The 15,351-nt window shown below is 51.1% G+C and overlaps 1 protein-coding gene across 1 annotated transcript in view; it reads right to left on the bottom strand.

Moving 5' to 3' along the window:
- Nucleotides 1-15,351, bottom strand: part of LOC141562631 (uncharacterized) — a 41,588-nt gene that overhangs the window by 12,656 nt on the left and 13,581 nt on the right. The window contains exons 3-7 of the mRNA XM_074302633.1: nt 10,975-11,086; nt 10,250-10,365; nt 9,603-9,773; nt 8,158-8,255; nt 6,291-6,388 (exon numbers count right to left, since the gene is read on the bottom strand). Of these exons, the coding sequence (XP_074158734.1) occupies nt 6,291-6,388; nt 8,158-8,255; nt 9,603-9,773; nt 10,250-10,365; nt 10,975-11,086 (595 nt within the window). The remainder of the gene's footprint in view (nt 1-6,290; nt 6,389-8,157; nt 8,256-9,602; nt 9,774-10,249; nt 10,366-10,974; nt 11,087-15,351) is intronic.

A 15,351-nucleotide genomic window follows, 5' to 3' on the forward strand; every position in this document is an offset into this window, starting at 1 on the left:
GAGTCTACAAGGAAGCCTTGTGGCAGACCGAGCAGCCTGGAGGGCAATTGGACATCTCTGAAAGCATCTGTGGGGGGTGGGCAGAAGCTTACTTGTTGGACAGTGGCCTCCGCAAAAACTGAGTTCTTAACACTGACTCTGTGGAGGAGCCAGTCTGTGTAGAACTTCTAAGAGACTGCAGTAAGAACATTCTAGTGGACAATGCTTTCTTTCTCTGCTTTTCAAGAGCATGGGTGTAACCTCCCCTGACCTTTATACCCAGGGATAATTGCAGTCAACTCTAAAGAGTGAATGCACAGTAAATATTTACCCATGTGTTATATTGTTTGTGACAGCTGATAAATTAGACAGACAACTAACACTGATGTTTGTCTAAGCCTGTGAGAGCAAGCTTTGAAATAGAGAAAGGACAGGCAAAAAGCAATTTCACTGGCTTCCCGGGGCAGGGGCTCAGAGCTAATGAGCAATCGAAGCTTTCCCATTTTAGTAATTTATGACACAGTCTCACAACAGACCTTGATAACCTGCTGACAGAACCAATAAGGTAACAAGCCCATGGCAAGCTCGGTGTAGGGCATTTCTCCATGTTTCCTCGAAGTATTTACTATATGAAGAGTTAAGGTCAGCTACAAAAATGTGCTAAACACAAGGGAGATGGGGAAAACCTCACACGAACTCCCTCATCAAACAAACAGACCTTTATAATGACACCCAGAGAGCTGGAGGGAACAGTGCAGAATAAGTATGCTGTTCTTAGCTCTTCAGGACTTACGACCCTGTGGGCATTCACTCCAGAGACACAGACTGCAACCGTAAGCCTTCTAAAATTGCGCCTCATCCATTCCATCTCCTAAAGTCTCCATAAAAAATAATCCAGCCAACGTGCTAGGGACTTCCTACTCTTGAGGCCAATGGATCAGGCTATCAGTCCTTGGCTCCCTGTTTTCTAGTCTCTATTTCCACATTTTCCCCAATACTGTATTTTTCTAACAAAAGGGCAGTTTGTACTTTAAGATCTTGTTTCAGAAATATGACGGCCTCTGTTTGTGTGGGGTGGGATGAGGGTGGGTGTATGGGTAGCAGAGGGCCAGTCTTGGAGTCTGGAAGGCTAGTACTTCCCCTGACAAATGTTGCTAGAGTGACCCAGGATAGATCCCTTCATTTCATCTCTCAATGGACCAAGGAGTTACCAACTCTCTAACATGCTAAGTTACAGATGAGTGAATTTCTGATCTGGATTGGTAAAAGGCATTCCCATACTGGAAGTTCTTCATATAAATGAAATCACAGGCCTAGATTTTAAAAAAATGAAATTCCCTGTTCTAATGATTTACATTTCTCAGAAATATTACTAAATTTATAATAACAAGATATTTAAACACAAAAAGAATCACCAGAGGGGATTCAACTCGATAAGGAACATCCATTTGAAAATAAGTCAACATTATGTGTTCTGTGAGGCAATCTCATTAAAAGTGGCATGAGAACAATAACCATTATACTTCTGTTCAACAAAGTACTAGCAATGCTCTATCAAATCCAGCCTCAGACACTTGCTAGTTGTGTGATCCTGGTTGATTCACGTAACCTCTGTTTGATTTCGTTTCCTCAACTGTAATAACAATATTAAAAAATTTGTATAATCTTCAAAAACTGCACCCCTTGCAGGATGGGTGTGAGGATCAAATGAAATGATAATTGTACTGTGTTTAGCACAGTGCTGGGCGCACAGCTGGCACTCTATAAATGCTCCTTCCTGTTCCTTCCCTCAGTATTTGGGCTTTCATTTATCACAGGAAAAGGATAAAGCGAGAATGGCAGGAATAAGAGTGAAATCAATGAGGAGTCTTTTTCCATGTTCAGAAGCCTTTACTTCTTGTCTGGATCCATGATTTTGCCCCCAGAGGGAGCTCCTAGTGGAGAAACTCCCTCCTCTGCATGACTTCTGGTCTCAGAGAGTAGCTTGAAGGCCCTGAGAGGTCACTAAGTGTCAGAGATAAGACTTGAACCCAAGCCCTCCTGACCCCAATGCCACTCCTTATCCTGTGGTGACATGCCTTTTAGGAGGCTAAATGTGGAAAATATGCTATGTTAGGTTGATTTGTCACTGCTGTTCAGTCGTTGTCACAAGTTATCACTTGTCACGATCTTTTTCTTGGCAAAGATGGTTGGCCATTGCCTTCTCCACCTCATTTTACAGATGAGGAAACTGAGGCAGAGTGAAATGATCTGACTGGTCACCCAGCTAGTGTCTGAAGCCAGATTTGAACTCAGAAAGACTCATCTTCCCGACTACAGGACCAACATTCTGTCCACTGTAACACCAAGCAGCCCACTTTGGGTTTAAGAGCAACCCACAAAAACTGTCCAAATTCTCATTGAGGAGCAGCAAAGGTTTTTCTAAGAAAAACTCTACTTACAACTTGTCAAATCGATATTGTAAATTAAATGCAATACCAACAACACATCCATGGCAGGGCCTGTGAATCTGAAGGTCTAGGAAATTGTTTCTACTAGCAGGGTGGAGGTGGGGGACACTCTCTGCAACTGATAGTGGCCCAGAGCCAGTATGCATCAGAAGCCCCCAAATCCCAACTCCAAGGCCAGCTTTCTCTCCACCGTCTTTAGCACTAGACAAAAACATGATATTGAAATGAGTTTCAAAAAGCCAAGCGGCTCCTTTCCCACTGGAGTAGACAAGTCAGAAAAAGAACTACAACTGATTAACAAGCCTGTAAAAGTCTGCTCCCAATCTGACTCACTAAATAACAAAAATCAACACAACTTGAGGTTTACCTACCATCCAGTAAAGTGAGGCCAAAAAAATTTTTTTTTCTGTTAATTTGAGTTTGCTGCCCAATTTGTTACCTTCCTAATTTTTTGAAATCTCAAATTCATTTTATTAATCCTTTCCTTTTCTATTTTGTTGATATCTGCTTTTGAGAGAGAGAATTTCCCCCAGGATGTTTTAGCTGAATTCCAAAATTCTTGTTTCATGATAACTATTTTCTTTCACATAATTGTTGTTTCAATGATTCGTTCTTTGACTCATTCCTTAGTCAGGATTTCATTAAGTCTCCACATGACCCTATGTCTTTTGTTTGGAACCTGGACTGATTATCAGCTTTATCAAATTGTGGTCTATAAAGGAAGTGGTTTTTGTTTCTGCCACTTTACATCTCTCTTCAATAGCTCCGTGCCCTAATATGGGTTCAGTTAAAAAAAAAAAAAAAGTTCTGTGGGGTGAAAGGTGATGCTGGGAAATACATATATTCCTTCACAGTCCTGTTTAGGAGATACCATTAACTCTTTTAGCTCTAGTTTCTCCAGCAATTTGTTCAATTCTGTGTTTTCCCCTCCTTATTTAACTTTGTTAGACTTACCAAAATTGAGAAAGGGATATTAAAAATCTCCTGTCAATACTGTTTAGAAAATCTATACCTTCTTATAATTCAGTTAATGTTCCTTGTATGAATTCTTGATATGAAGGTATTTGGAACATACAAGATTAATGATGATATGGGCTTGCCAATCATAGTTATTTTGGGTAAAATGCCATTTCCTTGTTAATCTTTTTATTGTGAATTGTCTATCTGAAAGTTCCTGCTTTTTCATTATTTACCTGATACATTGTAAATTTTATCCCAGCCCCTTATCTTTATTTTGTGTAAAAAGATGAAAATGATAAGTGTTGGGAGTGCTACAAAAATTCAGGTATATTCATGCACTACTGGGGGAATCTGAGAAATGGACCAAGAAGTTTTGAAGAGTCATCACAGAAATTATATTAAGAAGGTACCAAAATGGTTTCCTTCCCCTTTCATCCAAGAGGTGCTTCTTGACACATACTCTTAGGTCAAATACAGGAAGGCCCCATATACATAAAAATAATTGTAGTGATGTGTGTTACATTTCATGTCATTGGCGAATGGCTGAACTGTGGTTCATAAATGTCATGGAGTTTTACTTTATCATAATAACTGATTTCTAGAGAAATTCAGACAAGCATGGAAGATATCTGATTATGTAACATATATTAACATATTTAATATGCCATATGTTATGGCATACACACACACATATATATATATATATAAAGAAAAACCCAGAAAAAAGCACAATGACCATGGCTACATAAATGCCATAAGAAGCATGAATAACATATGTACTAATCAAAAAAAAAAAAAAAAAAGTAAGCAGAAGCAAGAAAACAGTACCAAAATGTACTTGGGAATGCAAGGTTCTGTTCTTATGAACAAGCTTTGCCACTGAGCATCAAGAGAAGATCCCCACCCTCATTTTTTTTTGAAGAAATGCAGGGTTATAGGTGTGGAGCATGCAAATGCTACATAACCAGAGAGATGTATAGGCTACTTTTTGTGAATAGCCTTCCCCCCACCTATTTTCTATTATCTGTTATAAGGGATGGCTCCCTAGTGGGGAAGGAGACACATACAGAAATGGAGGTGATGTGAAAAAAAGATCTCAATAAAGAAAAGAATAAAAAATGAAAATAAAACAAGACAACAATATATATCCAGAGGCAATATGGGTGGTTTTACCCATCCAGGTTTTGGATGACATCACAAGGTTGTAACTCTAAAAAACCTGGGATTGGGAAAAAAAAAAAAAAAAAAGCAAATAAAGGAAAAAACCAAGAGGCAGATCCCCAGGGGAGAATCCACAGTCCAGATAGCCAATTAAATGTCTGCAAAAGAGGAGTTTGTTAAAACTACAGAAGAGAACAGTGGAGGAAAGACCTGCTTCTCGAGAAAACATCGTTTGGAACTCGGGTGGCCAGTTTTTTTTTTCCATTCAGCCAATAAGATGATTAAAACTAGAAATGCCGGATTCTAACAAATCGATTCAATCACCGCCCCCACCCCAATACTGAAGAGAAAAGGTTGGGGGAAATAGGACAACTTCAAAAAGAACTTGATGCTTAAGTGCATGGTAACTGTTGACGCGTCCCAGTTCCTGTCCAATAAGCTCGGATGAGTAACACCAGAAGGTATTTCTTGAGGAATATCGAGAGATTTGGGAAGAACTGGAGGAGTGAGCACAAGAACCAGGGAAAAACCTTGCGCTGTCCCCGGTGCTGACACTTAACTGTCACCGAGGGAGTGGCAGCCAGGGGGCGCCAGAGTACACACAGTACCAGAGAGGTAAACCTCACCTTCCTGAGTTCAAATCGGACTCAAATCGGAGCCCGGACGCGTCTAGGGTGGGAGCCCGGGCAAGGCCTTTCACTCTGCCTTAGTTTCCTCATCTGTCAAATGGGCCGGAGAAGGAAACTGCTGACCGCCCCTGCAGAGAAACCCCACAGGGAGTCCCGGGGACCGACGGAGAAGCAGATGCGTAAAATGCCCACAAATAGGAAGCCATCCCCGTCTTACCGAGAAAGTCGCAGAGCACCCCAGGCGCGTGCGCCCCAGTTTCTGGGCAGCCGAGACCCAACTCGGCAGTTTTGCTGAGCGGGCAGGAAGGCTCCAGGCCCCTTCGCCCGGACCCTTCAGGACCCCTGTGTTCACTCTCTGCCCCAGACACGCCCAGGCGCCCACCCGGCCGGGCCAATGCCGGATCCGCTCCTCCCTCAGCCCTAGGCGCACCGGCTGGGGTGGCCTTTTAAGCTAAGGGGATGGATCCGTGCCAGCGGGAGTGTCCAGGCTCCCCAGACTGTAAGCTCGCCTCGACAGGGGTGTCTCTGGTCTCTCAGCATCTCCAGGGCTCAGCAAGGGCCCCCCACAGGGGGCGCTCACCAACTGCCCTTCTCCCCACCCCATGTTCCTGCGGTTCTGGCTGCCTTCCTGGCCAGTGCCACCCCCGCGGACTCCCCAGGTGAAGGAGCCCACAGGGCTGCCGCCCCGCGCCCCCCGACAAGATCTAACGGAGGCTGGGTCGGTTCTGCCGAGATCCCGCAGACTTGCTCCGCCTGAGAGGACGGGATTTAATTCAGGGCAGCATGGGTTAGGCGCCTGCTGTGTGCCAGGCCTGGGTCAGGGGCTGACGGTCTCTGCTGGCCAGAGCCACCCGCTGTGCGCCTGCCCCCCTCCTCCCCCTCCCCCTCTCCCCAGGGGTTCCCTTGTGTGGTGGTGCCTCTGCAGAGCCGGAGTCTGGGGGCCGCTGACCGGCCTGGCTGTGAGACGTGTCCCCTGCGCCCCCGGCTGCCCGCTGAAGGGAAGGAGGGTCACCGGCCAGCCAGCTCCGAGGGAGCGGCCAGCCGGGAGAGAACCCCACGCATGCGCACAGAAAAGCCCGGAGCTCGTGGGGCCCCAGATCTCTCGCCTCACCTGGGCCATGGCCGTCAGGAGCCTGGCGGCCATTCCTTCCTCCCCCTCCTCCTGCATCCTCCAGGCTTTGGAAAGGGCAAACTCTCTGGAAGGCCGGCCTGAGGAAGGAGAGCACAGTGGTGAGAGACCCGCCCTGGCCCCGCCCCCACCTCAGCCCTCTGGGATCCCTGAGCCCCCACCCCTGCCAGGCCCCCTTCATCTGCCAAAGGGAACCACTGCTCCAAGCGTGAGAACAGGCAGGCCTGAGGCCCCCCCACCCAGTAAATGGGGAGCAAGCGGCTTTGCTGCCTGGGGAAGGACGCCCCAGCCTGGCCAGATGGGCTCCCACCTGGGACCTGATGCTTGGGTCAGCCATGGCTGTACCACTGCTGGGATGGGGGGGTGGAATTGAGGAGGGGGCCAGCAAGTTGGGAGAAAGCAAATCTACAAGAGGGGAGGTGCCAGGCCTGGGCCAGTGGTTGGCAGAGGAAGTAGCAGAAGCCCCCTTGGCCTCAGACCCCCACCGAACAGGCTGACCACATCTTCTTCCTCTCGGCTCTGGCCCCCCCCAGTGACGGCCTCCCTGTCCCCGGACTACAGGGGACAAGGCTGCTGAGAGCTCTGTTGGGAGGTTGGGGCCCCGGAGCCTCTGGCTGGCTGAGACCTAGACTCCCCAGACTTCTGATGTGGGTGCTTCCTGGCCACGGTGATGGCGTCTGCTGCATGCTGTCTGTTACTGGTCATGGCCAGGTTAATTATGCTTTAAACTCTTTGCTCCTAGCTTGTTTAAGCCAGGGTCCTGAGCAGAATAAACAGGTGCCCAACCCATCTGGAGGCCACGCCTGCAGAGTGCAAATCCCGAGGCCCGATCCATCCTACCCCAGCTCCCCAGGCCAAGTGGGGCTCAGAAGCCCCTGACTCTCTGCTTCTTCCTTACCCACTGTCCTGGGCCTGCCCTCAGGGGTCACCTCCCCCCCCCAGCCGTGGCAATTCTCCCTTCTCTCCTCCCCCATTGCCTCTACCCAGGGGTCCTCCCCTCCCCCCTGTCTTCCATCCTCCTCTACCACTCCTCAGCTCAATACTTTCTGAGGCTGGGGGGGGGGGGGGTGTTGTCAAACAAACCCTGCTTGGCCTTCAAAGGTCTTCACCACCTCCCCTGGACACACCTGTGTGACCCACCCCCTGTCTATTATCTCCCCTTTGGATGGGGATTTGGATGGTAGTCTCCCAGAGGGCAGGAGTTGCCCCCATCTGTACCACCTCTGCTTAGCACAGTGCCTAGCCCCCCGTGGGTACTTAAAAAATGCCTGTTGAATGACTGGTGTCAGCCGCTCCCTCTCCCAGCTCTGTCACATACCCTCCTCCCCAGGCTGGCCATGATGCCATTATACAAGCTGTGCCCTGCCTCCGGCACACCTGGGGCCTCCCCCTTGCCAGGCTTACAGCCCCCTATAGCCCCAGCACCCCAACAAGAGTATGTGACTTGAACAAAGTGTCCCCCCATAGAACAAGCGCCAGCAAGAGCCCCCTCCGGCTCGAGTGAGCACCCCCCTCAACTCCCCGGGCTGAGTGCCAGGAAGAACCCCCCTCTAAACACTGAGTGAGCCCCTAACTCCACCGACCAAGTGCCAGGGAGAGCCCCTGAGCTCCCTGGGTGGCTGGTCCTCCTTGGGGAGGCGTTTCTGCCTCACACCAAGGCCCAGTGGACATCCCCTCCTCCTGCAGCAGCCATGTTAAGGGACTGCTCTGTCCTGGGCAAGGCACAAAGGAAGAACCCTCCCTGCTCCAGAGGCTGGGGCAGGACTGGCTGTAGGGGGAGGGTCTCTACCCTGTGCCCCACTCCTCCCTTGCCAGCCCTGGCCCCATGCTTTATGGGTAGAACTCTCACCTCTCCCCTCGAGCATCAGGAAGAAGCGGTCCATGCTCCGGCTCCTGGGCAGGGGGTCCCAGCCAGCCCTCACTTCCTTCTTTCTGTACGAGGGGGACCTGGGGGTTCCAAAGCAAGGTCACTTGGGACGGGGCCTTCCTCCATTCCAGGGCTAGCTCCCTGGGGGGCCTCAGGGTCAGGATCAAAGTCCTTGGTCAGTAGGGGGAGAAGCGAAGGAGGCTCGCCAGAGATGGATCCTGGCTTCTCTCCTCCTCGCCCTGCAGCCAAGGGACTCTGACTTCTCCCTCCCCCACCCTCCCTTTATCTGCCCGCCAAACAGTCAGCAGGCAGCCCAGGTGAGGAGAGCCATCACATCACCATCTCATCTAAATACACGCTAATAGAGCCAGCGGCTCACGGCTATCAGCTACCAGAGCAGGAAGGCGGAGGCAGCGGGAAGCCCCCAGCCCAGTGGGGGGGCACCAAGCAGGCTGAGGAGCTCCATTCATTAGAAAATATCTAAGGGAGGTAAGGGGAGGAGGGAGGGGGACAGGGGGCTTCAGACACATGGGGGGATCCAGGGGGTCTGGGCAAAGAGACCCCTCCTAGGGAGGGGGACCCCAGGGCACGTAAACTGCCGGGACGCGGACCGGGGATGAGGGGGCGGCACCAGGCTGGGAATGGGGGGCTGTGCCTCAGCTCCCCATCTTTGTAACAAGCAACTCCCAGGCTTCCCCGGAGCCACAGCCCCTACAATAACTTCCAGAACTGAGGAGCCCCAAGAGGAGGAAAGATCTAGGTCAGGGGCAGGAAGGAGGAGACGGGAGGGGGAGGGGGCACCAGGAGCCCCCCTGGGCAGAGGAAAGGGCCGAGACCCGCCCCCCTGCCCGAGCAGCCTGGGCTGTCCCCTCCCCCCCAGCTCCGAACCCCTGCTCTCCCCCCAGAGCCGGACTTTCCCAGCCCGAGCAGCCCCGCCCAGCTCCTCCCCCTCCCCCCGGGGCAGATCTCTCCGCAGGGACCCTTCCCAGCCTTCCCGACACCCGCCGGAGCCGGACTCTCCGCAGAAGCCCCCCTCCCCCCAGCCCTTAGAGGATCTGGGGAGGGGCTCACCCCCGGGCGGGGGTCTGGGGGGCTCGGTCCTCCTAGCGCGGCGCTGGAATAAGTGTCATTCTGCGCCCCGGAGGGCACGGCCTGGGCTGCTCCCGGAGGAGGCTCGCGCTCCCTCCGGGGCTCCCACATTCACGGCACACTCTCCCTCCCTGCAGGGGATGCCACGCACGCGCACTTAAGCGCGGGGATCATCCATGCAGCCCACGCTCACTCACGCAGGTGCTCCAGGGCGGACAGGCAAATGCACGTGGGCACGACCACGCACGAGGGCAGTCACGCGCATGCACACCCGGGCGCCCTGACACACGCACGGTCATCGGCCACGAGCCGGGGACACCCGCCGCGCGCCCACTCACCCACGCCTCCGTAGCTCTGCGGCCGCACTCGAAGGCGCCTCATCTGCCCCCGCCCCCGCGCCCACGCGTGCTCCGGGTCCGGCTTCACCTTCCGCAGCCCCGCGGACAAAGGCCAGATCGTCCAGCCCGGAGGCGCACTGCGCTTGCGCGTCGGAGGCTGTCAAACTACAACTCCCAGCGCGTCTCACGGTTCAAGTTCACAGGCCCGGGGCCGTGGCGATCTCGGCTGCGCCTGCGCACAGGGGACGTTCCCTTTCCTCCATTCGCCCCTTCCAGGTGCGGCCTGTGGGAGGCGCCCATCGCGAGGACCCGAGGCTCCGGCTCTAGGCCTCAGGCTGCTGTCCGGTGCCCGAGTGGCGTGCGCTCAGACCCTCCTGCCGCCTCCACTGGGGCTTGAGCCCCCGGCCCCGCCCTCTCGGCGCCGGGCTGTCTGTCACTCACGGAATTGAAAGGAAATCGGGCTGCAGGCGCTTCTTCCCTTACACTTTCCCCTCCCCCCTTCCATAGGCGCTTTAAGTTCCGCCAGGGGCAGCCTTGGGGAGCAGGAGCTCGACGTTTGACTAGTGAGGAAACTGAGGCCGGCAGCAGCCGGACCTGGGCAGGGTCCTGCAGCCGCCAGGGTCCGGGCCTCGCTGCCTCAGACGCACCAAGGCGGACTGTCCTTTCCGTGGCTTCCCGGGATCAGGCCGGGGGCGGGGGGGGGAGGGGGAGAAGACCCCTTATCCTTGGGGGGACTCCCGGGGGCGGCTCTTTCACAGTCGCTCTGCACCCGGAAGTGCCCGCTTTACTTACAGCGGCAGAGGCCGCAGGCGGGGTCCGGCCCCTCAACTGCGGGGAATTGCTCAGGCCCGCTCGCTCTGCCGCGGGCGGCTGCATCCCTTAGTCCTCCGTGGGCAAAGAGGCCCGAAAGTGGCTCACCGCACTGCGGGAGGCGCAGGGACGTCGGGCGGCATAAAAGCCACCAGGCCTCTATTTTATCCGGAAATCCTTTTCTGTTCCCCGCCTCGGGTCGCAAGCCCCAGTCCGGTCTAGGCCTTCCCCGCGGTGGCCCATTAGGGGCTGAAGAAGACCCGGGGGTCTAAGTGCACCGCAAGCTCAGTCAGCCGCCCTCAGTTCCCTCCCGTCGGGCGGCCCTGGAAGATCGCGACCGGGCTGCACCAGCAAAGGGACCGCGTGGAGTTTCTTGAGTGGGGACTCAGATTTGTGCCGAAGGAATTCCTTTGGCCAGATCCCTCTGAGGGAGACGTGTTGAAGCTCCCAGACCAACCGGGCAGCTGTGGCCCCAGCGGGGGGAAGAGGGGAGGAGGGAGCTGTGGGGAGATTGCGGGGGCAAAGGAGAGGGAGGAGTGGGGGTCGCCCGACGAGGACTGACACCGGAGCAGAGCGGGGAAGAATGACGGTAACTGAGAAAGCCGGGGGCGCTGGAGGAGCTGGAGGAAGAGCTCACGAATGGTTCTCGGTGGGGACCTGTGGAGGCCGAGCTGCTGCAGGACGGAGGCAGGCGGAGGTGGTCAGGGGAGACCCAGACTCCGTCTGCGGGAAATCTGGAGGCCCTTTACGTGGAAGTGAAGCAGTTTGGTTCCACAAATGAGGCTCCGGAGGAAGAAAGCTGAGCCGCTGCCTTGGGCCTCTCCCCAGGCGGGGGCAGTTACTGTGGAGGAGTTAATATGGAGGGTGCGGGAAGGGGGAGGACCTCGAGAGGGATGTAAGGGGGGAGGACACTCTGGACTGAGAAAGGAGCACTGGGGAGCGGGGTGAAGAAGTCACCACCTGCAGAGCAAAGGACTGCTGAGAGGAGGGGGCAGGGGTGAGGTGGACATCTCCGTCCAGGGTTTAGGGGGAAGAGTTAGAGCGCCATGGTGTGAGGGGATCCTAGGGGCTAGAGAAGGGTTTTTTGGTTTTTTTTTAAGAAAAGGGGAGAGCCCTGAACCTTCTGAAAGTGAATGGACAGTTACCCAAAAGGAGATATTGAAGATGAGAGAAAAGAGAAAGTGAGAGAAAGGAAGGGGATGAGGAAAGAGATATGGACGGACACATCCAGAGAAACAGGCAGAGAGACAGAGAGAGAGAGAGAGGGGGGGAGGGGGGGGAGAGAGAGGGAGAGACAGAGAGAGGAGAGAGACAAAGAGGAGAGACAGAGAGAGACAGAGACAGAGAGAGAAAGAGAGACAGAGAGTCAGAGTCAGAAAGAGAAACAGAGATACACCCAGAGAGACAGAAAGAGTAAGACAGACATACACAGAAACAGGGAAAAGAAAGAGAAACAGAGAGACAGGGAGAGATAAAGAGACTGATAGAAGAGAGAGAAAAGAGAAAGAAACAAATACTTCCAGAGAGACAAAAACAATCAGAAAGATGGAAACAGAGAGAGAGACACAGAGTGAGATACACACAGAGACAGAGGCAGAGATGACAGTTAAAGAGGAAAGAGATAGGAAGACAGAGAAACAGAGACGATACACTCAGAAAGACTGAGGGAAACAAAGGCAAACAGAGAAACAGATAAAGAGAAACAGCGAGACAGAAAGAGAGAAGATGAGATGGAATAATGCTCCTTGCCACGCTTGCAGACAGGCTACCTCTGGCCTCGGAGGACCACCCAATTGTCAGACTGGATAGAAGGAGGAGAGCTTGGGGGAGAGGGTGGGGTGATCTCAGGGGGATCAATAGGGTGCCCATGGTGAATGGCCTCTGTTTTACTAGTGAAGAAGAGTCCTTAGCTGAGGGAATGGGGATGAGAAGGAATGGGAGCAGCTTTCAAGTAAAGAATCAATTAGGGAGGATCAAAAGCATGATTAGAGCCTAGTTGAGATTGAACAACATGAATTCTGATTATTCTGTAAATGTTCCAAACACTCCCCCCCAGGATGCCCAAGCTTTCTCTATGAACTTTTAGTAGTTGAGTCAAGTAACTTGGAACGGCCTAAACCCCTTTCGCCTGCAGCCCCTCTCCTTTCTCCTTTCTCCCCAAATACTTTGTAAGCACCCCGCATCCGGCCTCCCCTGGGGGAACTTTGGCATCTGCTGTGCGACATTCCAAGATCCAACTCACTTGCCCAGATCAGAGGCCTTAATTTTGCTATCTTGGCTGCCTTCTCTTAATTCAAGGGACAATAGTCAGAAGGCTATGGGAGGTTCTCCAGCCTCATTCGGCATTAATTGAGTTTTAGCGAGGAACCCAGTAGGAATAATCTCCGGAAGGGGTGAGGAAATCCCATGGCCTGGCCCTGCCACGACAGCCCACAGGGATGATGAGCTGTAAGCTAGGTACAGTAACCTCCCTCTGCTGGAGTTTCTAAGCTGATCATTTTGTATGGCCGTCAAATGGTTACAAATATCTCAGTACTTTGCAGACAAAAGCCTCTTGCCCCATGATCTAAGGGGTAAGATTCAACCAGGTGGAGCGGTGATAGGAGAGGACCATGGTGAGGAGTTAGCAGTGGGCACAGGTGTGGGAAGAGAGGAAAGTGGACTCAGATTTGGGCTCCATGGTGTGACATTTGACATTTAGATCAATGATGTGCTTGTAGCTGGAGATTTATAGATGATGCAGAGAGAGGAACCCACCGTAGCTTGATCATAGATTCAGGGTTTTTGTGGGAGGCAGGAATCCCCAGCTTTAACCTATTAAAGTAAATATAGTGGGTCTAGTGATTGGATCTATTACAATCTTTTAAATTAGAAAATATTAAACTGGTTTGGAGGATAATGGCTTGACAGAGATCCTTCCAGATATACCAGTCTGACACAGGGAGACTAGGTCTAATGTTCTCCTGGGGGAGCTTTGGATGCATGTGCTGCAGAGGTCTAGGAATGATCTCATTCTGTCAAGTTTCATTTTGGGCACAGAGTATTTATCCAGCAGCTACAGCCAGCATGGTCAACTCGGCATCGGCCTGCTTCAAGGACACCCAGGATGAGCTCGCTAAACAGTGCAGCTTTTGTGAGATAGAACAAAAATCCTCTCTTATCACACGTGAGAAAAATGTTACTGTCTTCTGACAACCAGGATTTGGGGGCAGGCTACTTGGTTCTGATTAGCAGCGAGAGAAACACAGATCGTGTAGAGCTGGGCCTGAGACAGGAAGAATTGGGACCCCTGCCCTGGGGACCCTGGGCTCCATCTTGCCAATGCAGTTGGAGAGAAGATGCCAGTCCACACAGGCATGGGGAGTTTTGTCACCCTGGATTTCTCCTGGTTAGTGAAATCTCAGGACTGGTCCCTAGCCCTGACCAATTAATAAGTTATAAATTTTCGAGATCTAGCCGATTTCTAGCTAAGTCTTATGCATTCTGTATTGTGATTTTAAAGAAAAGTTCGGATTCGCTCCTATAAATGACGCTCTCAAGCTCAGTTAAAAAGTAAAAGTAAAAAGTTTTAATCAAATAAGACAAAGTATAGATAGTTTAGATTTGCATTTAAAAAATAGAAATAAGAACAATTAACAATATGACAATTATAGCAGATAGAGGAAGAGAATACATCACCAACTCAAGGGAACCCACAAGATCATCAAATGGCTGGGAGCCCCTCTTTTTCAGCCTTCTCAACTTGAGTTGTGTAAAGATTTTTCCGGGCGAAGCGTCCTCCCCACGGATGAGACTCAGTCATAATATGGGACACTGACTTTTTATATGTCTTTAGACAAAGAAGGATTTTTGCCAAAAAATTATATAAGGGTTTGGCACATACATCTGTGCAGGTGCGGGGTACGGGAGGGCTTCACTAGTTGACTCGTTCCATATGGTCTGTATCTTGACAGTTCTTTATTGTCTATGCTCAGGGAGGGAGCCACTCCTCTCTGGAGCATAAACATCTCTAGGAATGGCTAGTTCCTAGTATCTAGTGTCAAAAATATACAGAGTTCATGGAACGGTCAAGTTCCCATAATTTGGAAGCTCAGGCCTGTTAGATTTGAGTGAGTTTATAATTCTAATATGAAATTTTAAATTTCTTATTCACATTCCTTTCCATTTACAGAATTGAGACCCCAGGATTTATTTGCACAACTCATTTAGTGCCTTCCTGGAACAACCTGTGTCTCAATATTAATATGCTTAATATTGTCATGATTGAAATTAAGGTAAACTGAGTCACAAAGCTCTGTGTACAGTCGATTGGTAAAGTAACCAATATGAGGATTTTTTCCAGGTCCTCAGAAAAATGAAAAATAGTGATTGAAGGCCGACAGATTATCTTATGGACAAAAGGAGGACTATCTAAAAACTAAATGACAGCATCATAGATGGAGAAAACACAATTGGTTACAAAGTCGAAGCAACACAGACATAGGGAGCAATACAATTGGCTGGAAATTTGGCATTCAGGACTAGCAACAGATCCTCCTTCCCTCTTGTTGATATGGAAAGCTCCTCGGGGCATCCACCTGCGTGCTTAGAGTCACAGGGATATCAGACTACATTCATTTGAAGGACAGCCAGTGTTGCAGAGACCAAGCTTCCTGGCATCCCCCTGCATCCTTCAAAGATAACAGATTTCCTTGACCCAAGAACCAAATAGTAATTTGCAGGAAAACTGAACTTTTAAACTTAACTCAGAGACATTGTATGATTTGTAGGAAAGCTGAACTTCCAAATTAAACTCAGAGATAAACGAAATGTAACTTAGGTAGTTAAGCATCAGTAGTGCAAGAAAAATTAAGTCAATTATAGAACAGAATCAATTTGACTTTCTCAATTTTCAGTTCCCCTCTTTGATCAATGGGAGACATATCTCCCATAGATCAGT

The sequence above is a fragment of the Sminthopsis crassicaudata genome, chromosome 3 (genome assembly GCF_048593235.1).
Source record: "Sminthopsis crassicaudata isolate SCR6 chromosome 3, ASM4859323v1, whole genome shotgun sequence".
Lineage (NCBI taxonomy): Eukaryota > Metazoa > Chordata > Mammalia > Dasyuromorphia > Dasyuridae > Sminthopsis > Sminthopsis crassicaudata.